At 47.7% G+C, this 25,110-nt stretch overlaps 2 protein-coding genes across 2 annotated transcripts in view; both read left to right on the forward strand.

Annotated features, from left to right (window-relative positions):
• LOC137333824 (fatty acyl-CoA hydrolase precursor, medium chain-like) overlaps positions 1-8,904 on the forward strand; it is a 68,995-nt gene extending 60,091 nt beyond the window's left edge. The window contains exon 13 of the mRNA XM_067998184.1: positions 1,358-8,904. Within this exon, the coding sequence (XP_067854285.1) occupies positions 1,358-1,559 (202 nt within the window). The 3' untranslated portion in view covers positions 1,560-8,904. The remainder of the gene's footprint in view (positions 1-1,357) is intronic.
• A 2,156-nt stretch (positions 8,905-11,060) lies between these two features.
• Positions 11,061-25,110, forward strand: part of LOC137333825 (pyrethroid hydrolase Ces2e-like) — a 46,546-nt gene continuing 32,496 nt past the window's right edge. The window contains exons 1-3 of the mRNA XM_067998185.1: positions 11,061-11,240; positions 23,404-23,608; positions 24,626-24,740. Coding sequence (XP_067854286.1) covers positions 11,168-11,240; positions 23,404-23,608; positions 24,626-24,740 — 393 coding nt within the window. The 5' untranslated portion in view covers positions 11,061-11,167. The remainder of the gene's footprint in view (positions 11,241-23,403; positions 23,609-24,625; positions 24,741-25,110) is intronic.

Here is a 25,110-nt window from a genome sequence, read left to right on the forward strand (position 1 = left end):
CATGACACCAGGAGAAACCCCCGCACTTCTTTGAAAAGTGCCTTTGGGGGTTCGTCGAACCCCCAGTTTAACGTCTCCTCTGAAGGACGGCCCCTCCAACACTGAAGAACTTCCTCAGCCCTGCAGGGTCAGCCTAGGTCAGGTACTGAACTCCCCGGATTGGGGCTTAAACCCACAACCTGCTAACTCAGAGGTGAGTGGCACTGCCAGCTGAGCCAAGCTGCCAGTGCTCACCCGTTGTGTCATTGAAGTCAACTCCCCATCTTGAGGGTTGCCTGAAGGTTTCACTTCTGTTTTTCCCGTACCTTTCAACCTTCTCCCCCCTCCTGTCCCAAAGGAGCTGATTTAATCAAGGGGATGTGTTCATCATATGACAGCCAGTGTTCGCAGGGTACTTGATCCCAGGGAGCGAGGGGAGGGGGAGAGATCACAGCTGACCTTTGCCCTATCTTTACCGACCCAGTTTCCAACAGAGACCACTGTATCGTGGCCAGGAGCAGGAACCCTGGCTGATTTTTATCCCCCAATGCCCCTTCCCCCACTTTCCCCCTCTCCAACTCTCTTCTCTCCTTAATCCTTCACCCCTTTTCCCTCACTCTTCCCTCCCTTTTTCCCTTTCCCCTTTTCCCTCACTCTTCCCTCCCTTTTTCCCTTTCCCCTTTCCCCCCTCTTCCCTCCCTTTTTCCTTTTCTCCCCTCTTCCATCCCCTTTTCCCCCCTCTTCCATCCCCTCTCCCCCCTCTTCCCTCCCCTTTCCCCCCCTCTTCCATCCCCTTTTCCCCCCTCTTCCATCCCCTCTCCCCCCTCTTCCCTCCCCTTTTCCCCCCTCTTCCCTCCCCTTTCCCCCCCTCTTCCCTCCCCTTTCCCCCCCTCTTCCCTCCCCTTTCCCCCCCTCTTCCCTCCCCTTTTCCCCCCTCTTCCCTCCCCTTTCCCCCCCTCTTCCCTCCCCTTTCCCCCCCTCTTCCCTCCCCTTTCCCCCCCTCTTCCCTCCCCTTTCCCCCCCTCTTCCCTCCCCTTTCCCCCCCTCTTCCCTCCCCTTTCCCCCCCTCTTCCCTCCCCTTTCCCCCCCTCTTCCCTCCCCTTTCCCCCCTCTTTCCCTTCCCCATAACCCAGGAATACCAAGACCAATTGTAGAAACTGCTACTGCTCTTCTCACTAAGATCAACAAACTCAGCACAGACCAGGGGTTGAACCTGGGATCTTTCTGTTCTGGGTGGCTCAGTCCCACAGGAGTTTTGTGTATTACACACTGAGATATCGGAGGGACGGAGGGTGGGGGTTGGGGGAGAGGGGCTGGTGATTGATGGGCTGAGTGGGCTGTTTGCTGTCCCTAACGTGTGAAATTGCCTCACTTACAGGGACCCTAATGGAGATGGGCTGATATACTGGCCGGCCTACGGACCCCAGGAAAGCTACATGCAGCTGAACCTGACCCCGGTGGTCGGGACCAAGCTGAAGGAACACAGGGTGAAATTCTTTACCGAGACCCTGAAGCAAAGAGACGGGAAGCGGAGTGAGCAGAAGGCGACAGAGGGTGAACACCAGCGTTCCGAACTTTAACCTCTCGTAACAAGAAGACGGGGCTTTTCGCTTTTAAAACCTTCCCGCTTAAACAAGCTGTCAGCCTCTGTCAAAATTACAGGATTGTGATTAATTCTGAAACACAGTTTTTTTTCCCTCTCCATCTCTGCTTTCAGAATTCCCCTTTTTTTTCAACTGCGTTTTCCTCTTGAAATCACTGGGGAGTTTCAGCCACATGATTGTGAGGAAGGGGCTCGAGTGAACCTCAGTCTGGACAATCAATCAGGCGAGTGACTTGGTGGAAGCACCAACAGCAACGCCCCCCGCCCCCCCCAACACCCCCGCCTCGTCTCCGTGATCGCTGTGTGCAGTGAGGTTTGCTGCCTGTGACTTTGCACAGTCAGGTGGTGAAGTGGTTAAGTTACCAGACCAATAATCTGGAGAATGTGAGTTCAAAGCCCCACACTGGCAGTTCGAGAATTTGGATTCAGTTGTAAAAAAAATCTGCGGCAATAAAAAGCTTGTTAGAATCGAATCATACAGCACCAAACGAGGCCATTCGACCCATCCTGCCTGTGCCGGCTCTTTGAAAGAGCTGTCCAATTAGTCCCAATGCCCATAGCCCTGCAAATATTTATCCAAGTCCCAAATTGGATGACAGTAAGAGTGACCATGAAGCTGTCAGATTGTTGTAAACAGGTTCACTATTGTCCTTTAGGGAAGGAAACCTGCCGTCCTTACCCGGTCTGGACCTATATGTGACTCCAGTCCCACACCAATGTAATCAAAGTCTGACAGATTTTAACTAATACAGTACAAGTTCCTATGTTCTCCTCGTCCTCCTGCACAATCTGACCCTCAGTTACGTGACCTTGAATCCATTTTGTAGCCTTTTGACACAAGTCCCCTTCTGGACTAGTCAAAAACGACACTAAATCTCTTACACATAATTTCTCAAATTTCTTATCTCGGACTCTCTCAACATCATAAGAGACCATAAGACCATAAGAGATAGGAGCAGGAGTAGGCCATTCGGCCCCTCGAGCCTGCTCTGCCATTTAATGAGATCACGGTTGATCTGATTTTTACCTCAACTCCACTTTCCCGCCCTTTCCCCATATCCTTTGACTCCCTTGCTGATCAAAAATTTGTCGAACTCAGCCTTGAATGTATTCAATGACTCAGCCTCCACAGCTTTTTGGGGTAAAGAATTCCAAAGATTCACGACCCTCTGGGAGAAGAAATTCCTCCTTATTTCCGTCTTAAACGGGCGACCCCTTATTCTGAGACTATGCCCCCTAGTTTTAGATTCCCCCATGAGGGGTAACATCCTCTCAGCATCTCCCCTAATCGAGCCCCCTCAGAATCTTGTATGTTTCAATAAGATCTCCTCTCATTCTTCTAAACTCCAATGAGTATAGACCCAACCTGTTCAATCTTTCCTCATAAGACAACCCTTCCATACCCAGAATCGACCTAGTGAACCTTCTCTGAACTGCCTCCAATGCAAGTATGTCCTTCCATAAATAAGGGCAACAGAACTATACGCAGTACTCCAGGTGTGGTCTCACCAGCACCCTGTACAGTTGTAGCATAACTTCCCTGCTTTTATACTCCATCCCCCTAGAAATAAAGGCCAATATTCCGTTTGCCTTCTGGATTACCTGCTGCACCTATATGTTGACATTTTGTGTTTCATGTACGAGGACACCCAGATCCCTCTGTACCGCAGCATTTTGTAGCATTTCTCCATTCAAATAATATCAGTTGAGTGATATCAAGAAACGGCTGAGTGCATTGGATACAACAAAGGCTATGGGCCCCGACAACATCCTGGCTGTAGTGCTGAAGACTTGTGCTCCAGAATTAGCCGCACCTCTAGTCAAGATGTCCAGTACAGCTACAACACTGGCATCTACCCGACAATGTGGAAAATTGCCCAGGTATGTCCTGTCCACAAAATGCAGGACAAATCCAATCCAGCTAATTACCACCCCATCATTCTGCTCTCAATCATCAGCAAAGTGATGGAAGGTGTCGTCGACAGTGCTATCAAGCGACACTTACTCACCAATAACCTGCTCACCGATGCTCGGTTTGGGTTCTGCCAGGACCACTTGGCTCCAGACCTCATTACAGCCTTGGTCCAAACATGGACAAAAGAGCTTAATTCCAAAGGTGAGGCTGGGTATTCTGCGGTGAGTGACTCAGCTCCTGACTCCCCAAATGTCTTTCCACCATCTACAAGGCACAAGTCAGGAGTGTGATGGAATACTCACCACTTGCCTGGATGAGTGCAGCTCCAACAACACTCAAGAAGCTCGACACCATCCAGGACAAAGCAGCCCGCTTGATTGGCACCCCATCCACCACCCTAAACATTCACTCCCTTCACCACTGGCGCACCATGGCTGCAGTGTGTACCATCCACAGGATGCACTGCAGCAACTCGCCAAGGCTTCTTCGACAGCACCTCCCAAACCCGCGACCTCTACCACCTAGAAGGACAAGGGCAACAGGCACATGGGAACAACACCACCTGCACGTTCCCCTCCAAGTCACACACCATCCCGACTTGGAAATATATCACCGTTCCTTCATCGTCGCTGGGTCAAAATCCTGGAACTCCCTATCTAACAGCACTGCGGGAGAACCGTCACCACACGGACTGCAGTGGTTCAAGAAGGCGGCTCACCACCACCTTCTCAAGGGCAATTAGGGATGGGCATTAAATGCCGGCCTCGCCAGCAATGCCCACATCCCGTGAACGAATAAAAAAAAGAGAGCTAGCCATTCTTCCAACACCAAAGTGTTAATGAACCGTCACTGTACTACTGGTAGGTCGCTGTGTCCTACACTCCCCAAAGGTTCCCTTTAACTGACTGGGCGATATCGGTCCACGTCAGCCCTAGGATCTCACTTACACCAAACATGCCAACGGCTATTGTGTCAGTCCTGGCTGGCTCTCCCCAATTTGTACTCAATTTTGACTCTATTCAATGTTCGAGACTGACACCATAATGGTTAATAGCCATATGACTTAATTTAACACAAGTGAGAATCAATACCTTACTGTATTTAAGCAGTAGTTTACAAAGCACAATTGAGAATTATATTACCCTGTTGACCTTTGGGTCGAGGACACAACTCTGTTCCACCTTCCCTCATGCACCTACTCTCTGAAGTGGCCCAGCAAGACACTCAGTTATATCAACTATCACAACACCAGCAGTTCAAGTAGGTCCATCGCCATGTTCTGAGGGGAACCAATAAATGCCGGTCTTGCCAGCGACGCCGACATCTAATACGTGACCAACAATCGCCCCTCCCCACCGTCTCCGTGCTTGCTACATGGGCCCCGATATTTATGGGGAGGCGGGGTGGGGGGGAACGCAGTAGTGGGGTACGGGGGTGGGAGGAACATTGGGGAATCACTTTCCCCACTTATCATTAACCCAGGCAGTTCTTCCATCATTCCCCCATTTGTTTATTTCCCTCCCTTCATCTTGGCTTGACTCACTAACTCTTCCCCAGCTCGCTCTAACATTGCCTTTCAAAGGGTCGTTCCGCAGCGATCTTGCCGGTCAGGAGGAGATCGAGTCTGACGAGGGAATAAAAAAGAATCGGGAACAAAATTTGAAAGGCAGAATCGAGTTGCTTCGCAGATGAAATTTTTATCTGAGTAATCGGGGTGGGGGGGATTGAACAGAAAGTGAGACTTTGTCTTTTGGATACCGGGTGATCAGGAATGGATTTAAGGCTGGGTTCGAATGAAATGCAGGCATTGTTTAAACAGGAGCTGGAATGGACTCAATATTCCCCAAGTCTATAGGCTGGAACCCAGCAGAGTCGGCTGATGGTGTGTTGCCTCCCCGCTGCCAGGGTCAAGGAAATCACCGAGCGGCTGCAGAACATTCTGGAGGGTGAGGGTGAACAGCCAGAGGTCGTGGTCCATATCGGTACCAACAACATAGGTAGAAAGAGGGATGAGGTCCTGCAGACAGATTTTAAGGTGTTAGGAAAGAGATTAATAAGCAGGACCTCAATGGTAATAATCCCAGGATTACTCCTGATGCCACGCACTAGTAATAGGAGGAGAGAGAAGATGAATGCGTGGCTGGAGAGATGGTGCAGGAGGGAGGGCTTTAGATTCCTGGGGCATTGGGACCGGTTCTTTGGGAGGTGGGACCTGTACAGGCCGGACAGGTTGCACCTCAACAGGGCCGGGACCAATATCCTCGCGGGGATGTTTGCTCGTGCTGTGGGGGAGGGTTTAAACTATCTTGGCAGGGGGATGAGAACCTGAGCATGGATTCAAAAGGGAGAAGAGCAGAGCTGGAAATGGAAGGCAGAAAATTAGTAAGTGAGTTTGGAAGGCAGAGGAAACGAAGGTTAGAAACTAGACAACAAAGGAGTTTGGCAGTGCTTAATGGTATATACCTCAATGCAAGGAGTATAATGAATAAGGCAGATAAGCAAAGGGCACAGATACACACATGGCAGTACGATATCTTAGCTATTACAGAAACATGGCTTAAACAGGGGCAGGAATGGCAGCTCAACGTTCCTGGTTACAGGGTTTTCAGACAAGATAGAGAGGGGGATAAAAAAGGATGGGGGATGGCAATATTGGTTAAATAAACAATTCCAGCTGTGAGGAGGGATGATGTGTTAGAAGGATCATCAAATGAGGACATATGGGTTGAGCTAAAGAACAAAAAAGGGGTAGTCACACTGCTGAGAGTGTACTATAGACCCCCAGTCAGTGGGAGATAGAGGAGCAAATATGTAGGCAAATTTCTGAGAAGTGCAATAACAATAGGACAGTAATAGTAGAGGATTTTAACTCCCTAATATTAACTGGGATACTCAGTGCAAAAGGTATAGAGGGCACAGAATTCTTAAATTGCATTCAGGAGAACTTTTTTAGCCAGTAAGTAGCAAACCCAACAAGAGATGGGGCAGTTCTGAAATAAGTTTTAGGGAATGACGCTGGGCAGGTGGAAGGAGTATCAGTGGGAGGGCATTTTGGTGGGAGTGATCATAATTCAGTTAGATTTAGCACAGTTATGGAAAAGGACAAAGATAGAACAGGAGTAAAAGTTCTAAAATGGGGAAAGGCCAATTTTACTAAGCTGAGAAGTGATTTAGCAAAAAGTGGACTGGAAACAGCTACTTGAAGGTAAATCAGTGTCAGAGCAGTGGGAGGCATTCAAGGGGAAGATTCAAGGGACTCAGAGTAAACATGTTCCCACAAAGAAAAAGGATGGGACTGCCAAATCTACAGGATAAGATAAGGAAAGTTTATGTCAGACACCGAGAGCTCAATACTGCAGAAAGCCTAGAGGAGTATAGAAAGTGCAGGGGTGAAATTAAAAAGGAAATTAGGAAAGCAAAGAGAGGGCATGAAAAAATACTGACAAGTAAAATTAAGGAAAACCCAAAAATGTTCTATAAATACATTAAGAGCAAGAGGATAACTAAGGAAAGAGTAGGGCCTAATAGAGACCAAAAAGGTAACCTATGTGTGGAGGCGGAAGATGTGGGTATGGTTCTTAATGAATACTTTGCGTCTGTCTTCACAAAAGAGGGGGACGATGCAGAGATTGTAGTTAGGGAGGAGGAGTGTGAAATATTGGATGGGATAAACATAGTGAGAGAGGAAGTATTAAGGGGTTTAGCATCTTTGAAAGTAGATAAATCACCAGGACCAGATGAAATGTATCCCAGGCTGTTAAGAGAAGCAAGGGAGGAAATAGCGGAGACTCTGACCATCATTTTCCAATCCTCCCTGGCTACAGGCGTGGTGCCAGAGGATTGGAGGACTGCTAACGTTGTATTGTTGTTTAAAAAGGGAGAAAGGGATAGACCAAGTAATTATAGGCCAATCAGTCTAACCTCGGTGGTGGGCAAATTATTGGAATTGATTCTGAAGGACAGCATAAATCGTCATTTAGAACGGCACGGACTAATCAAGGACAGTCAGCATGGATTTGTTAAGAGAAGGTCGTGTCTGACTAACTTGATTGAATTTTTTGAGGAGGTAACAAGGAGGGTCGATGAGGATAGTCCATTTGATGTAGTCGACATGGATTTTAGCAAGGCTTTTGACAAGGTCCCACATGGCAGACTGGTCAGAAAAGTAAAAGCCCATGGGATCCAAGGGAAAGAGGCAAGTTGGATCCAAAATTGACTCAGTGGCAGGAAGCAAAGGGTAATGGTTGACGGGTGTTTTTGTGACTGGAAGGCTGTTTCCTGTGGGGTTCCGCAAGGCTCAGTACTAGGTCCCTTGCTTTTTGTGACATATATTAGTGATTTGGACTTGAATGTGGGAGGCTTGATCAAGAAGTTTGCAGATGATACAAAAATTGGTCGTGTGGTTGATATTGAAAGCTGTAGACTGCAGGAAGATATCAATGGACTGGTCAGGTGGGCAGAAAAGTGGCAAATGGAATTCAATCCAGAGAAGTATGAGGTAATGCATTTGGGGAGGGCAAACAAGGCAAGGGAATACACAATAAATGGGAGGATACTGAGAGGTGTAGAGGAAGTGAGAGACCTTGGAGTGCATGTCCACAGATCCCTGAAGGTAGCAGGACAGGTAGATAAGGTGGTTAAGAAGGCATACGGGATACTTTCCTTTATTAGCCGAGGCATAGAATATAAGAGCAGGGAAGTTATGCTACAACTGTATAAAACACTAGTTAGGCCACAGCTAGAGTACTGCATACAGTTCTGGTCACCACATTACAGGAAAGATGTGATTGCACTAGAGAGGGTACAGAGGAGATTTACAAGGATGTTGCCAGGGCTGGAGAATTTTAACTATGAGAAAAGATTGGATAGGCTGGGGTTGTTTTCTTTGGAACAAAGGAGGCTGAGGGGAGATTTGATTGAGGTGTATAAAATTATGAGGGACCTAGATAGAGTGGATAGGAAGGACCTATTTCCCTTAGCAGAGGGGTCAGTGACCAGGGAGCATAGATTTAAAGTAATTGGTAGAAGGATTAGACGGGAGCTGAGGAGAAATTTTTTCACCCAGAGGGTGGTGGGGGTCTGGAACTCACTGCCTGAAAGGGTGATAGAGGCAGAAACCCTCAACTCATTTAAAAGTACCTGGATGTGCACTTGAAGTGCCGTAACCCACAGGGCTACGGACCAAGTGCTGAAAAGTGGGGTTAAGCTGAATAGCTCTTTCTCGGCCGGCACGAACATGATGGGCCAATTGGCCTCCTTCTGTGCCGTAACTTTCTATGATTCTATGATCATTTAGGGTCTTGCTCTGCGATTGATGGAGTTTAATCCGTGTCGGTGTAATGAGTGTGGAGCTTAACTTTGTCTAATTTACGAATTAACCAAAATAAAATCTGGGTATTAAAATGTTTTAATGTGAAGTCGAATTGATCAGGGTCCGGGACGGTTGTCGGGGGCGAAGTTGTCCACTCTGCGGTAGGCCATGGTTGGCCAAACTGTGTCTTGTGTGCCCGGAACTCTGGTAATTCATCCCTCAAAGCCCAGGTGACTCCATCCCATTTGCCCTTAAGTTTCTTATTCCCCGGTTCATCCCGTTTGAATTTTGTGGGTCATAAGAACATAAGAAATAGGAGTAGGCCATACGGCCCCTGGAGCCTGCTCCGCCATTCAATCAGACCATGGCTGATCTTCTACCTCAACTCCACTTTCCCGCCCGATCCCCGTATCCCTTGATTCCCCTAGAGTCCAAAAATCTACCGATCCGGTCCCGGAGGTTTGGAAAAGGCTGTTCTTAGCGCTGTCTCCTCATTGGTGGATAAATCCTCAATCAGAACACCGAGATCTCTTGCCTAACGGGGTTTAAAGGGTCAAATTACAAGGACAGGCTGCACAGACTGGGACTGTATTCCCTTGAGTTTAGACGGTTGAGTGGTGATCTGATCGAGGCGTCTAAAATGTTAAAAGGATTCGATCGGGAAGATACAGGGAAACAATTTCCTCTGGTGGGGGAATCTAGAACGAGGGGGGGGCACAATCTTAAAATTAGAGCCAGGCCGTTCAGGAGTGAAATCAGGAAGCACTTTTCCAACACAAAATGGAGTGGAAATCTGGAACCCTCTCCCCGCAAAAGGCTGGTGATGCTGGGGGTCAATTTTAGCTTTCAAGAATTAGATTTTTATTGGGTGAGGGTATCGAGGGATATGGAGCAAAGACGGGAAAATGGAGTTGAGGTACAGATCAGCCATGATCTGATTGAATGGAGAAGCAGTCTTGAGGGGCTGAATGGCCTCCTCCTGTTCCTAATGTTCCTATATATCTGGGAATTAATGGGAACAAGGATTTTATCTGTGGCCCCCAAGACTTCATGATATGTACCTGTACAGTCCAAAATGAAAAGAAACTCAAACACCCCTGCGCCAGGAAATTTATACCCCTCTTCATCCCCCGACCCTCCTGGGTTGGGTAGGAATGGAGGTTCCAGTGAAGGACACATTGGCCCCGGTGCTACTGGGCATGGGGAGGGCTGTGCAGTATTACTCATGAGGGCAGCAGGTCGGGGTTGGATGGTGGGGATGGGTAAATATTCTGGACTTCTGCTCGATTACCTTTGGGGGTCGGGGAGTGTTTACGCAGAACTTAACCTCAGGAGTGAGAGAGTCCATGATAGAGCACAGCGTATATGGGCTATGGGAGGAGAATTAATGGGTGGCAGTGTTTGATGGGACAGTGTAGAGGGAGCTTTACTCCGTATCTAACCCGTGCTGTACCTGTCCTGGGAGTGTTTGATGGGACAGTGTAGAGGGAGCTTTACTCTGTATCTAACCCGTGCTGTACCTGCCCTGGGAGTGTTTGATGGGACAGTGTAGAGGGAGCTTTACTCTGTATCTAACCCATGCTGTACCTGCCCTGGGAGTGTTTGATGGGACAGTGTAGAGGGAGCTTTACTCTGTATCTAACCCGTGCTGTACCTGCCCTGGGAGTGTTTGATGGGACAGTGTAGAGGGAGCTTTACTCTGTATCTAACCTGTGCTGTACCCGCCCTGGGAGTGTTTGATGGGACACTGTAAAGGGAGCTTTACTCTGTATCTAACCCGTGCTGTACCTGCCCTGGGAGTGTTTGATGGGACAGTGTAGAGGGAGCTTTACTCTGTATCTAACCCATGCTGTACCTGTCCTGGGAGTGTTTGATGGGACAGTGTAGAGGGAGCTTTACTCCGTATCTAACCCATGCTGTACCTGCCCTGGGAGTGTTTGATTCACCTTGATGAGCACAAAATTCACACAAGAAAAAGCCTTAAATAGAAAATTCACCCCAATCTGCTTAAACTGAACTAGAATTTTAGGAAGATTAAAAAATAATTATCGATAATTAATTGAGTAAAATGTGTGAATTTCAGTGAAAGGGTTAAACTTGGTAGGCAGAGGATTAAAGAACAACGTACTAGGGAGTGTAACTTTGAGTGGACGAAGAGACCATTCAGGATTGATTGAGCCTTCAGCCAGTGATCACAGGACTTTGCTCAGCACACACTTACACAGACCCAGCCCACTCGAGCATTACACGGGAGACAGGGCTACAGCTCAGAGACTGAGTGAGTCGGAGCTTCCCAGAGTCCCTGCCGGACACCGAGAGACAATCCCACATCGAGGAGTGGTCTCCCACCTGAAGAGAGATGGACTCGCACTGGCTGCTGATCCTGCTCTCTGTAAGCCTCACTGTTTTGTGGACAGTCTCCTCAGTCGCAGGTGGGTGATGAGAAAGAAAGAAAGACTTGCATTTCTATAGCGCCTTTCATGACCTCAGGACGCCCCCAAAAGTGCTTTACAGCCAATGAGGTACTTTTTGAAGCGTAGTCACTGTTGTTAATTAGGAAATGCAGCAGGCAATTTGCGCACAGCAAGATCCCACAAATAGTGATAAAATAATGTGTAGATAATCTGTTTTTAGTGATGTTGGTTGAGGGATAAATATTGGCCAGGGCACTGGGGAGAACTCCCCTGCTCTTCTTTGAAATAGTGGCCGTGGGATCGTCTACATCCACCTGAGAGGGCAGATGGGGGCCTTGGTTTAACATCTCATCCGAAAGACGGCTCACTCTGATAGTACAGCACTCCCTCAGTACTGGCATGGGGAGCGTCAGCCTCGATTTTGTGCTCAAATCTCTGGAGTGGGATTTGAACCCAAAACCTTGATTAGGAGGTAAGAGGGCTGCCCACTGAGCCACGGCGGACACCAACCTTAAAGAAGGAACTTGCATCGATTAAAGCACCTTGTGTGTCCCAGGGACGACCCAAAGGGCTTCACAGCCAATGACTTATCTTTGAAGTGCAGGTATTGTTATGTAGGCAAATACAGCAGCCAATTGTGCATGGCAAGATCCCACTAACAGCAAATGAGATGAATGACCCTTTAATCTGTCTTTGGTGGAGTTGGTTGAGGGATGAATATTGGCCAGGACACCCTGGAGAGCTCCCTGCTCCTCTTTGAATAGTGCCACACGATCTGGACTGAGAGAGACGCAGGGAGATTGAACACTTGGAATTTTATTTAACTTTCATTAACCAAACGTTCCCCCTCGCTCTCCCCCCTCTCCCCCCTCTCCCCCCGCCCTGGCTCTCCCCTTCCATTGGAGGTGCTGCCTGATGATGGGGTGCAGCCCGCAGGCACCAGCCCTCCTCTCCCAGTTTAATCAGGTCATCAGATCATTTCCAGCTTCTGACCCCTTCCCGATTTCAGAGAGACATTCTGATTTCTTTTTTAACATAGGAACAGAAGGAGGCCATTCAGCCCCTCGAGCCTGTCCTGCCATTCAATTAGATCATGGCTGATCTGTATCTTAACCCCATCTATGGCGATTATAAAACCTCAGATTTCCAGGTGTGGAGATCTGAGAGACCGTGGGTCCCACACACTCCAGTCAGTGATGAATCCGTTTCCAGAACTCTAAGGGGAATGGATACACTCAGCAACGATAGAGTGTTGGACAAAACCCCAGGGCAGAGCACAGACTCGAGCTGAATAGAAGGAGAGTGAGCAGAGGTTCAGATTTAACCCACAGATTTAACGCAGAGAATCTATGGGATAGGCTACGTAGGGTGGGAAACATGGAGATGGCAAAAATGCTGAAGAAATATTTTGTTTCAGTCTTTACGGTAGAGGACACTAAGAATATCACAACACTGGACAAACAGGGGGCTCTAGGGGGGGAGGAGCTAAATACGATTAAAATCACTAAGGAATTGGTACTCAGTAAATTAATGGGACTCAAGGCGGATAAATCCCCTGGACCTGATGGCTTACATCCGAGGGTCTTGAGGGAAGTGGCAGTAGGGATTGTGGATGCTTTGGTAATAATTTTCCAAAATTCTCTGGACTCGGCAAAGGTCCCGGCAGATTGGAAAACTGCTAATGTAACACCCTTATTTAAAAAGGGTAGTAGGCAGAAGGCTGGAAATTATAGACCAGTTAGCCTAACATCTGTGGTGGGTAAAATTTTGGAGTCTATTATTAAGGAGACAGTAGCAGAACATTTGGATAAACATAATTTAATAGGACAAAGTCAACATGGCTTTACGAAGGGGAAGTCATGTCTGACAAATTTGCTTGAGTTCTTTGAGGACATAATGTACAGGATGGATAAAGGGGAACCAGTGGACGTAGTGTATTTAGACTTCCAAAGGGCATTCGACAAGGTATCACATAAAAGATTATTGCTCAAGATAAAGAATCACTGGATTGGGGGTAATATTTTGGCATGGGTGGAGGATTGGTTATCTAACAGGAAGCAGAGAGTTGGGATAAATGGTTCATTCTCGGACTGGCAACCAGTAGCCAGTGGTGTTCCGCAGGGGTCGGTGCTGGGTTCCCAACTCTTTACAATCTATATTAACGATTTGGAGGAGGGGACCGAGTGTAACATATCAAAGTTTGCAGATGATACAAAGATGGGAGGGAAAGTAGAGAGTGAGGAGGACATAAAAAACCTACAAGGGGATATAGACAGGCTGGGTGAGTGGGCGTAGATTTGGCAGATGCAATACAATATTGGAAAATGTGAGGTTATGCACTATGGCAGGAAAAATCGGAGAGCAAGTTATTATCTTCATGACAAGAAACTGGAAAGTACTGCAGTACAAAGGGATCTGGGGGTCCTAATGCAAGAAAATCAAAAGGTTAGTATGCAGGTGCAGCAGTTGATCAAGAAGGCCAATGGAATGTTGGTTTTTATTGCTAGGGGGATAGAATATAAAAACAGGGAGGTATTGCTGCAGTTATATAAGGTATTGGTGAGACCGCACCTGGAATACTGCATACAGTTTTGGTCTCCATACTTAAGAAAAGACATACTTGCTCTCGAGGCAGTACAAAGAAGGTTCACTCGGTTAATCCCGGGGATGAGGGGGCGGACATATGAGGAGAGGTTGAGTGGATTGGGACTCTACTCATTGGAGTTCAGAAGAATGAGAGGCGATCTTATTGAAACATATAAGATTGTGAAGGGGCTTGATCGGGTGGATGCGGTAAGGATGTTCCCAAGGATGGGTGAAAGTGGAACAAGGGGGCATAATCTTAGAATAAGGGGCTGCTCTTTCAAAACTGAGATGAGGAGAAACTTCTTCACTCAGAGGATAGTAGGTCTGTGGAATTTGCTGCCCCAGGAAGCTGTGGAAGCTACATCATTAAATAAATTTAAAACAGAAATAGACAGTTTCCTAGAAGTAAAGGGAATTAGGGGTTACGGGGAGTGGGCAGGAAATTGGACATAAATTTAGATTTGAGGTTAGGATCAGATCAGCCATGATCATATTGAATGGCGGAGCAGGCTCGAGGGGCCGATTGGCCTACTCCTGCTCCTATTTCTTATGTTCTTATGTTCTTAGGCTACAGAGGGAGGCAGTGGGCGAGGATAGTGTTGGCAGAATTCAAGAGGGTGCAGGGTAGGTCTTGAGGAAAGAAGTGATTGAACAACAACAACTTGCATTTATATAGCGCCTTTAACATAGTAAAACGTCCCAAGGTGCTTTACAGGAGCGATTATCAGGCATAAGGAGATATTAGGACAGGTGACCAAAAACTTGGTCAAAGAGGTGGGTTTTAAGGATGGTCCTAAAGGAGGAGAGAGAGGCGGAGAGGTTTAGGGAGGGAATTCCAGAGCTTTGGGTCTAGTTTGAGATTTTACTGAGCTCGGAGATCCTTTAGTCTTTTCCCAGTTCTGTACATTCCTTACTGGGATATATATTTGGTGTTGAAATGTCTCAAAGTGCTTCACACTTTAAAGTGCAGTGATTGTTCTATGGAATATTCTCCTGCTCACTCAGCCGGACACAGTAAAGTTCACAACCCCTCCGAACCTGTGACCCGACACTTGCCAAAAAAATGGTCCTGCACTTTGATCTCATTCTCTCTCCCAGAACGAGAAACTTTGAACTGCACCTCAGATCCCACAAACTAGATTCCCACTGGTGCCGTTTAAAGCCAAAGTTAATCCCAGTGCTTGACTCCTGGATCAGCACAAACCCAGATCATCGGAGACCTTGATCCGAGGGGCATCGCAACTGTTGTTTGTCCAACTGCGCAACCGATGAAAACTATCCTGTAAATTACCAACTCATGGTCTGTTTCTATGGCTCTCCCTCTCTCTGAACTTGGCAAGTTTCCATTCATTTCAATATCCAGTGATTTCCAGGAGCCAATAAATAACAAGGGCCCAAACACAGAGTCCGGGGTACTACACACAGCCCCACCCCAGAGTAACACTAACCCCTAGTACTACACACAGCCCCACCCCAGAGTAACACTAACCCATAGTACTACACACAGCCCCACCCCAGAGTAACACTAACCCCTAGTACTACACACAGCCCCACCCCAGAGTAACACTAACCCCTAGTACTACACACAGCCCCACCCCAGAGTAACACTAACCTATAGTACTACACACAGCCCCACCCCAGAGTAACACTAACCCCTAGTACTACACACAGCCCCACCCCAGAGTAACACTAACCCCTAGTACTACACACAGCCCCACCCCAGAGTAACACTAACCCCTAGTACTACACACAGCCCCACCCCAGAGTAACACTAACCCCTAGTACTACACACAGCCCCACCCCAGAGTAACACTAACCCATAGTACTACACACAGCCCCACCCCAGAGTAACACTGACCCCTAGTACTACACACAGCCCCACCCCAGAGTAACACTGAACCCCGGTACTACACACAGCCCCACCCCAGAGTAACACTGAACCCTGGTACTACACACAGCCCCACCCCAGAGTAACACTAACCCCTAGTACTACACACAGCCCCACCCCAGAGTAACACTAACCCCTAGTACTACACACAGCCCCACCCCAGAGTAACACTAACCCATAGTACTACACACAGCCCCACCCCAGAGTAACACTGACCCCTAGTACTACACACAGCCCCACCCCAGAGTAACACTGAACCCCGGTACTACACACAGCCCCACCCCAGAGTAACACTGAACCCTGGTACTACACACAGCCCCACCCCAGAGTAACACTGAACCCTGGTACTACACACAGCCCCACCCCAGAGTAACACTGACCCCTAGTACCACACACAGCCCCACCCCAGAGTAACACTGACCCCTAGTACTACACACAGCCCCACCCCAGAGTAACACTGAGCCCTAGTACTACACACAGCCCCACCCCAGAGTAACACTGACCCCCAGTACTACACACAGCCCCACCCCAGAGTAACACTAATCCATAGTACTACACACAGCCCCACCCCAGAGTAACACTGACCCCTAGTACTACACACAGCCCCACCCCAGAGTAACACTGACCCCTAGTACTACACACAGCCCCACCCCAGAGTAACACTGACCCCTAGTACTACACACAGCCCCACCCCAGAGTAACACTGACCCCCTAGTACCACACGCAGCCCCACCCCCAGAGTAACACTGATCTCTGGTACTACACTCAACCCCCGCACCCAGAGTAATACTGACCCCTACCGGAAATATAATAAAGAATAGTCAGCACGAATTCCAAAAGGGAAAGTCATGCTTGGCCAGCCTATAGAATCATAGAATGGTTACAGGACATAAGGAGGCCATTTGGCCCATCGAGCCCATGCCGACTCTTTGTAAGAGCAATCCAGCTAGTCCCACTCCCCCGCTCTTTCCCTGTCGCCCTGCAAATTATTTCCCTTCGAGTATTTATCCAATTCCTTTTTGAAGGCCAAGGTTGAATCTGCTTCCACCGCCCTTTCAGGCAGCACATTCCAGATCATAACAACTCGATGCATAAAAAAGATTTTCCTCATGTCACCTTTGGTTCTTTTGCCAATCACCTTAAATCTGTGTCCTCTGGTTCTTCACCCTTCCACCAATGGGAACAGTTTCTCTCTATCTACTCTGTCTAGACCCTTCATGATTTCGAATACCTCTATCAAATCTCCACTCAACCGCCTCTGTTCCAAGGAGAACAACCCCAGCTTCTCCAGTCTGTCCACGTAACTGAAGTCCCTCATCCCTGGAACCATTCTAGTAAATCTCTTCTGCACCCTCTCTAAGGCCTTCACATCTTTCCTAAAGTGCGGTGCCCAGAACTGGACACAATGCTCCAGCTGTGGCCAAACCAGTGTTTTATAAAGGTTCATCATAACCTTCTTGCTTTTGTACTCGATTTTCAAGCTGAAGTGTAGGGGCAGGGGGGCTCTGAAAATCGGGGCAATCCCAAGCGGGTGAGGAAACCGGCTCCAACCCGCCGACTTCCGGGTTCCCCACAGACGGGTCTGGGTGCGCGCGCGCCTCACGAATGCGGAAGTCCCTCCGGCATTTAAAGCCGGCGGGATGGTAGTTAACACAGTTATTTAGATAGGTTAAGTATTTGAAGTAGTTAATTTCATGGTGATTGAGGCAGGAGACCGATTTTCATTTAGCCTCAGTGTGTCTCCCGTGCTGTGGGAAACACTCCATGTTTTAGGAGATGTGTTTCAGCCGGCAGCCAGTTGAACATTGAAATGCTTGTTTGACAGATGGGAATTAAAGGTGAGTTATTGCAGCAGGGCACTCTGGTCTCTCAGGCAAACTTTTGGCTGGGAGATCTTTGTGTTTACACTGAAAATTCTTAGTTTCCACTCAGAATTGTTCTGTTGAAACATATTTACTAACTTTTCGGACCCCCTCAAACTGACACTATCAGGATGGGGGGGAGCCATGGCTGCATTCACCACCACGTCCGAGGACGAGCAACATCACCAGCCTCACCAGGCACGGCGTCCACTTCTGCCACGTGGAGCTCCACAACACAGTGCTGTGCCACAGGCACCTGCACAAGAGCACAGAGGGGAACAACAGAGAGAGCAACGTTGCAGGAGGCACTACCCTCGCCACGGGGTCTATAGACCGAGGCTCAGCTTCCTGGACCTCTCTGAGGAGCAGTGCATACGGAGGCTCAGAGTCAGTCGCCAGGTGGACGCAGACATCTGCGGCCTCCTTCGTGCCGAGCTGTTCCCGGCTGGCCCGAGCAGCATCTCATCACCTGTCTCTGTCAAAGTCACCACTGACCTCAACTTCTCCACCTCCGGATCATTCCAGGGTGCCACTGGGGACATCGCCATGGTCTCTCAGTCATCACAAGTGCATAAGGCAGGTCACCAATGGTTTGTTTCACAGGGTGTCCCAACTCCCCCATGAAGACCTCAGCCCAGACAGAGAGGGCAGTGGGTTTACACTCTGTGGTTGGCTTCCCATGGGTGCAGGGTGCAATCGATTGCACCCGTATAGCAACCCGAACACCTCCACATGAGCCAGGACTGTTCACCAACAGGAAGGGTTATCACTCCATCAAAGCATAGCTCGTTTGTGACCACCGTAAAAAATTTCTTCATGTGTGTCCCAGATTCACTGGAAACTGCCACGATTCTTTCACTCTGAGGGAATCCAAACATCCCGCCCCTCCTCCACGCACCGAACACCCCTAAGGGCTGGCTCCTCGGGGACAAGGGATACCCCCTGAACATGTGGCTCATAACACCTCTGAGGAACCCCATCAGCATTGATACAACAACAGCCACATCGCCACCAGGTCTGTAATTGAACGTGCGATGGGGCTGCTGAAGATGCGATTTCGGTGCCTCGATCATTCTGGGGGAGCGCTTCAATACGCACCAGACAGAGTGGGTCGCATTATAGAGGTGTGTTGTGTCCTGCACAACATGGCACAACAGGGAGGGGTACCCATTGAGGAGGCCCCATGCCCTCATCCACCACCCATATCTGCCATCCCCATTGAGGAGGAGGAGGAGGAGGATGGACCCACGGGCATGAGATGTCTGGGGTTGTCCAAGTGTCTCCCACCTGTGTTATCTTTCTGGGATGGGGCTCGTTTTCTTTATTATGGAGTGTCATCTTCCAAAGTTCCAATGGGCTCTACTGCCCGGTGATGGGTTAACACTGGCATGGCCAAACTAACTCCGTCACACCTTTTGCCTTAGTGTGGCAGGAATGGCGTGCTGGGAATACCCTTCCTAATCTCCTTAATTCACAGGTGGAATTTGTGGAATTAACTATCCCTCATGTATTCCATTCTTTAAATTGTTCGTTATGAAGGCAGGCACCCTCCCCATCTCCATATCATCCAATCCGTGTTGTACCTGGGAAAGCACAAAAGCTCCGTACATACTACAGGTGACCCCCTCGGGAGGCGCCATTGGACGCATCTCTCCTTCCTTTGATGAGATCGTTAATCTTATCCTGAATTTGCCTGTCATTGGCTATGAACTGACTAGTCTCATCTACGTACCCCACCGTCTGTCTCAAACAGATATTGTTAGCCATTCGCATTAGTAGTGGTGTGGCCGTGGGTAGCAACAGGTGTCCTGGTGCATGTATTAATCTCCCAGTCGTGGCCTGATGTGGGGACACACCGGTTGTTAAGTGGGGGGGTTGACCGAATAGCCATGAGACACACTGGCAGCATATTTGCCATTGAGTAGGGTGTTCCGCACAGAACTTTTTAAGCATGGTTTTTAAGGTTCCATTACCTCTCTCCAGACGATTGCGGGCGGTGACCCAGGTACAGTTTATGTTCGATTCCCATTACCTTTTGTAATTCCATAAAAATGTTAGCAGTAAAGTTAATAATTTCTCAAACTTCTTATCTCGGGCTCTCTCAACGTCAGTTGAGCTAGCCATTCTTCCAACACCAAAGTGTTAATGAACCGTCACTGTACTACTGGTAGGTCGCTGTGTCCTACACTCCCCAAAGGTTCCCTTCTTTAACTGACTGGGCGATATCGGTCCACGTCAGCCCTAGGATCTCACTTACACCAAACATGCCAACGGCTATTGTGTCAGTCCTGGCTGGCTCTCCCCAATTTGTACTCAATTTTGACTCTATTCAATGTTCGAGACTGACACCATAATGGTTAATAGCCACATGACCTAATTTAGCACAAGTGAGAATCAATACCTTACTGTATTTAAGCAGTAGTTCACAAAGCACAATTGAGAATTATATTACCCTGTTGACCTTTGGGTAAAGGCCACAACTCCATTCCACCTTCCCTCATGCACCTACTCTCGTTCTCGTTTACAAGCTAGGTACCTTCTTTTTTTGTCCTCTACAACAAGCATGAGTTTTGGGCTCATCTTTGTGGTAGAAATGATGCCTGATGATAGAACTGTATAAAACACTAGTTAGGCCACAGCTTGAGTACTGCGTACAGTTCTGGTCACCACGTTACAGGAAGGATGTGATTGCACTAGAGAGGGTACAGAGGAGATTTACAAGGATGTTGCCTGGACTGGAGAATTTTAGCTATGAGGAAAGATTGGATAGGCTGGGGTTGTTTATTTTGGAACAGAGGAGGCTGAGGGGTGATTTAATTGAGGTGTATAAAATTATGAGGGGCCTAGATAGAGTGGATAGGAAGGACCTATTTCCCTTAGCAGAGAGGTCAATAACCAGGAGGCTTAGATTTAAAGTGATTGGTAGAAAGATTAGAGGGAAGCTGAGGAAAATGTTTTTCACCCAGAGGTTGGTGGGGGTCTGGAACTCACTGCCTGAAAGGGTGGTAGAGGCAGAAACCCTCATCGCATTTAAAAAGTACTTGGATGTGCTCTTGAAGTGCCGTAACCCACAGGACTACAGACCAAGTGCTGGAAAGTGGGATTAGGCTGGACAGCTCTATTTCAACCGGCACAGACACGATGGGCTGAATGGCCTCCGTCTGTGCCGTGAATTTTCTATATTTCTATGTTTCTATGATTGACAGGCAGTAACCCATTCAAGTTACTTTTCCTTGTCTTTTAATTGCTCAGTGGGCCAATGGGGACCTGCCAACAGTGGGCCCTGGACTGGTGATTTTCACCTATCCAATGGTTACCTCATTCTAAGGTGGGGACCTTTAATAAATCACCCTATAGGCTCCGAAAATGACAAAACATGCCCAGTTTCAGCATTCCAGGGTGTCTGGAGCAGTGTAGAGTTCCCCCTATGTTCTTCCCTTAGTTTGTAACAACAAGATTCTAATAGCTTTTATTGCCTGAAGTTGCAGTAATTTAATTTAAAAGCAGTCTGTGTTATAGTACAGTACCTTCAACTAAAGTTTTAACTAATTAACCCTTTTTGAGCCTAGATCTCGAAAATACCTTTTAAAACCTATATTTCCTTACACTTCTCTCAACTCCGCTCCGCTCCCACTTTTGTCCTGATACCAGGGGCACCTCCTCAGGTGCCCGTTGAATTCCTTGAAGAAGTAACAGAAAGGGTAGACAAGGGGAATGCAGTAGATGTAATATATTTGGATTTTCAAAAGGCCTTTGATAAGGTACCGCAGAGTAGACTCATGGCTAAGGTCAGAGCATGTTATGCTACTGGACTAGTAATCTAGAGGCCTAGACTAAAAATCCAGAGTCATGAGTTCAAATCCTGCCATGGCAGCTGGTGAATTTAAATTTAATTAATTAATTAAATTCAATTAATTAAATAAAAATCTGGAATTAAAATACTAGTATCAATAATGGAGGCCCTGAAACTACCGGATTGTAGTAAATACCCATCTGGTTCACTAATGTCCTTTAGGGAAGGAAACCTGCCGTCCTTACCCGGTCTGGCCTATATGTGACTCCAGACCCACAGCAATGTGGTTGATTCTTAATTGCCCTCTGAAATGGCCAAGCAAGCCACTCAGTGGTGGGAGAACCGTCACCACACGGACTGCAGCGGTTCAAGGAGGCGGCTCACCACCACCTTCTCAAGGGCAATTTGGGATGGGCAATAAATGCCGGCCTCGCCAGCGACGCCCACATCCCCATGAACGAATAAAAAAAAAATATGTGGAGTCAGGTGACAGAATGGATAGAAAACAGAGAACAGAGAGTAGGGGTTAAAGGTCGTTACTCAGACTGGCAAAAGGAGGGAAGTGGTGTTCCACGGGGATCGGTGCTGGGACCACTGTTGTTCACATTAACGATTTGGACTCGGGAATCGGAAGTACAAATTCAAAATTTGCGGACGACATCAAATTGGGGGGTGTGGTTAAGGAGGAGGACAGCGACAAAATACAGGAAGACATTAATAAACTTGCAGAATGGACATATAATTGGCAAACGAATTTCAATATAAATAAGTGCGAGGTATTACATTTTGGTAGGAAGATAAAGGGGGCCACATTCTGCTTGGATAATAAGAGTCTAAATGGGGTAGAGGAGCAGAGGGATCTGGGAGCACAGAGACAGAAATCACTAAAAGTAGTGACGCAGGTTAATAAGGCCATAAAAAAAGGTAAATCAAGCACTGGGGTTCAATTTCAGAGGGAAAGAATTGAAAAGCAGAGAAGTTATGTTCAACTTGTATAGAACCTTGATTGGGCCACATTTGGAGTATTGTGAACAGTCCTGGTCTCCATATTATAAAAAGGATATAGAGGCACTGGAGAAGGTGCAAAAAAGATTTACTAGGATGATACCAGAACTGAGAGGTTATACCATCAGGAAAGGCTGAACAGGCTGGGATTCTTTTCTCTAGAAAAGAGAAGACTGAGGGGTGACATGATAGAGGTCTTTAAGATTATGAAAGGGTTTGATAGGATTTGATGGAGAAGATCCACTTGCAGGGGAGACCAGAACGAGGGGCCATAAATATAAGAGAGTCGCTAATAAATCCAATAGGGAATTCAGGAGAAACTTCTTTACCCAGAGAGTGGTGAGAATGTGGAACTCGCTACCACAGGACTGGTTGAGGAGAATAGCATCGTCCCGAGGCACTTCACAGGAGCGATTATCAGACAAAATCTGACACCGAGCCGCAGAAGGAGATATTAGGACAGGTGAGCAAAAGCTTGGTCAAAGAGGTAGGTTTTAAGGAATGTCTTAAAGGAGGAGAGAGAGGCGGAGAGGATTAGGGAGGGAATTCCAGAGCTTAGGGTCTAGGCAGCTGAAGGCACGGCCACCAATGGTGGAGCGATGGAAATCGAGGATGCGCAAGAGGCCAGAATTGGAGGAGCGCAGAGATCTCGGGGGGTTGTAGGGGCTGGAGGAGATCACAGAGATAGGGAGGGGGCGAGGCCAGGGAGGGATTTCAAAAAAACGATGAGAATTTTAAAATTCTAATACTTTCCCACATTCACTCACTCTTTCTGATTCACTTTCTCCTCTTCTAACCAATTTGAAGTTTTGTTACAGTTTTCACCTATCATAGAATCTTAGATCCTTACAGCACAGAAGGAGGCCATTCGGCCCATCATGCCTGTGCCAGCTCCTTTGAAAGAGCTGTCCGGTTAGGAAGCAGGGAGGAGTGTGAGAATGAGAGAGAGGCAGAGAGAGAGAGTGACGTGGAGAGTGAGTGTTGACGGAGAGGTCTTGAGTGTTCAGGCTGGGCCTGTACATCCAGCTGATGATTGTTTCCTTGCAGGAGGCCATTACTTGGATCCCATTGTTCGGATCGAGGACGGATTGATTCGGGGAAAACAGCTGGAAGTGGAGGGAAGTCCGAGGGCAGTGTTTGGATATTTAGGGATACCGTTCGCAGCTCCACCTGTGGGGCCGCTGAGATTTGCCCCTCCCCAGAGACCAGCACCCTGGAGAGGGATACGGACCGCCACAAACCATCCTCCAAAGTAGGAACTTTTCATTCGCTTCAAAACTTGTTTACATAAAGCACCAAATTAACATCATCAAAATATTTTCAAGCGATTCACACATTGAATTTCTTTCTTCATTTCAAAAGGGAATTGGATAAATAGTTGAAATGGAAAAATTTGCAGGACTATGGGGAAAGAGCAGAGGGAGTGGGTCTAGTTGGACAACTCTGTCAAAGAGCCGGCACAGGCATGACGGGCCGAATGGCCTCCTTCTGCACTGTACGATTCTTGTGTAAGCAATTCTGTACCAGAAAGATCCCACAAATAGCGACAGTTCACCTGTTTTTGGTGTTAGCTGAGGGAGGAATATTTTCCGAGATCCCAGGAGAACTCCTCTGCTCTTCTTCAAATTGTACTATGGGATAATTTTTTTAAAAAGAAAGAAGTTGCATTTAAACAGCACCTTTCGCAACTTCAGGACACCCCAAAGTTGTCAGATAATTGTAAAAACCAAACTGGTTCACTAATGTCCTTTAGGGAAGGAAACCTGCCGTCCTTACCCGGTCTGGGCCTATATGTGACTCCAGTCCCACACCAATGTGGTTGACTCTTAACTGCCCTCTGAAGTGGCCCAGAAAACCACTCAGTTGTATCCAATTTGGCCAACTCGGGATGGGCATTAAATGCCGGCCTTGCCAGCGACACCCACATCCCTGAGAATGAATTAACAAAAAGCCTCTGTGACTCCCCACCTCTCCTGAATGTCACTAGAGGAGGGTCACAGACATGCAGATTCACTGTATCGGGTCCAATTAATGCAAATAATACAACGTTCAGTATCATAACCCGGGTCACGAATCAGCCATTGAGTTAATGCTGCCTGTACTCAATCCCCTGGATTCACCCTCAGCAACTCTCTGCATTAAACAACGGAGCCCCGAGATGAGGGATTGACTGAAGAGTGAAAGTGGAAGAGGAATGCAGCGTACAGGAACAGTTTTCAATTATCAAAGGCTTCGTCTCCCTTCCTCTCTCTCTCTTCCTTTCCCCCAGGTGTCTGCAGAAGGAAAGATCTTTTTTCCCAATCTCCGTGCCCTCCAGTGAGGACTGTTTGTACCTGAGTGTCTATTCTCCAGTGCATCCTGCGTATCAATACAGCCCCCTACCAGTAAGTCACCATTTTGTTGGCCCGCACCAGAAATTGTACAGTTGATTTAAACCCCTCCTCCGATACCCCCCTGCCCCCCGCCCGGTGGGAATGGTGCAGGGGTGGGTATAATGGTAGGGGGAGTGGGGTAAGATGGTAGGGGGAGTGAAATTGCACTGTGCTCCTGACACCCGAGAGAGGGTGTGAGAGAGGGGGTAAACATGTGCGTTCTTGCTTATAATTTACTCCTCAAATCAACAGGGCTCGTAACATTGAATGTCAGATGTCACAGATTTATTAAGTATACAGTAATTAAACACTTAAAACAGTATTTACGACAAAACCTTGTAGAGAGAGAGAGAGAGACAAACCAGTGTGGAGCCAAAGAGTC

Source organism: Heptranchias perlo, chromosome 16, assembly GCF_035084215.1.
Source record: "Heptranchias perlo isolate sHepPer1 chromosome 16, sHepPer1.hap1, whole genome shotgun sequence".
Taxonomy (NCBI): Eukaryota; Metazoa; Chordata; class Chondrichthyes; order Hexanchiformes; family Hexanchidae; genus Heptranchias; species Heptranchias perlo.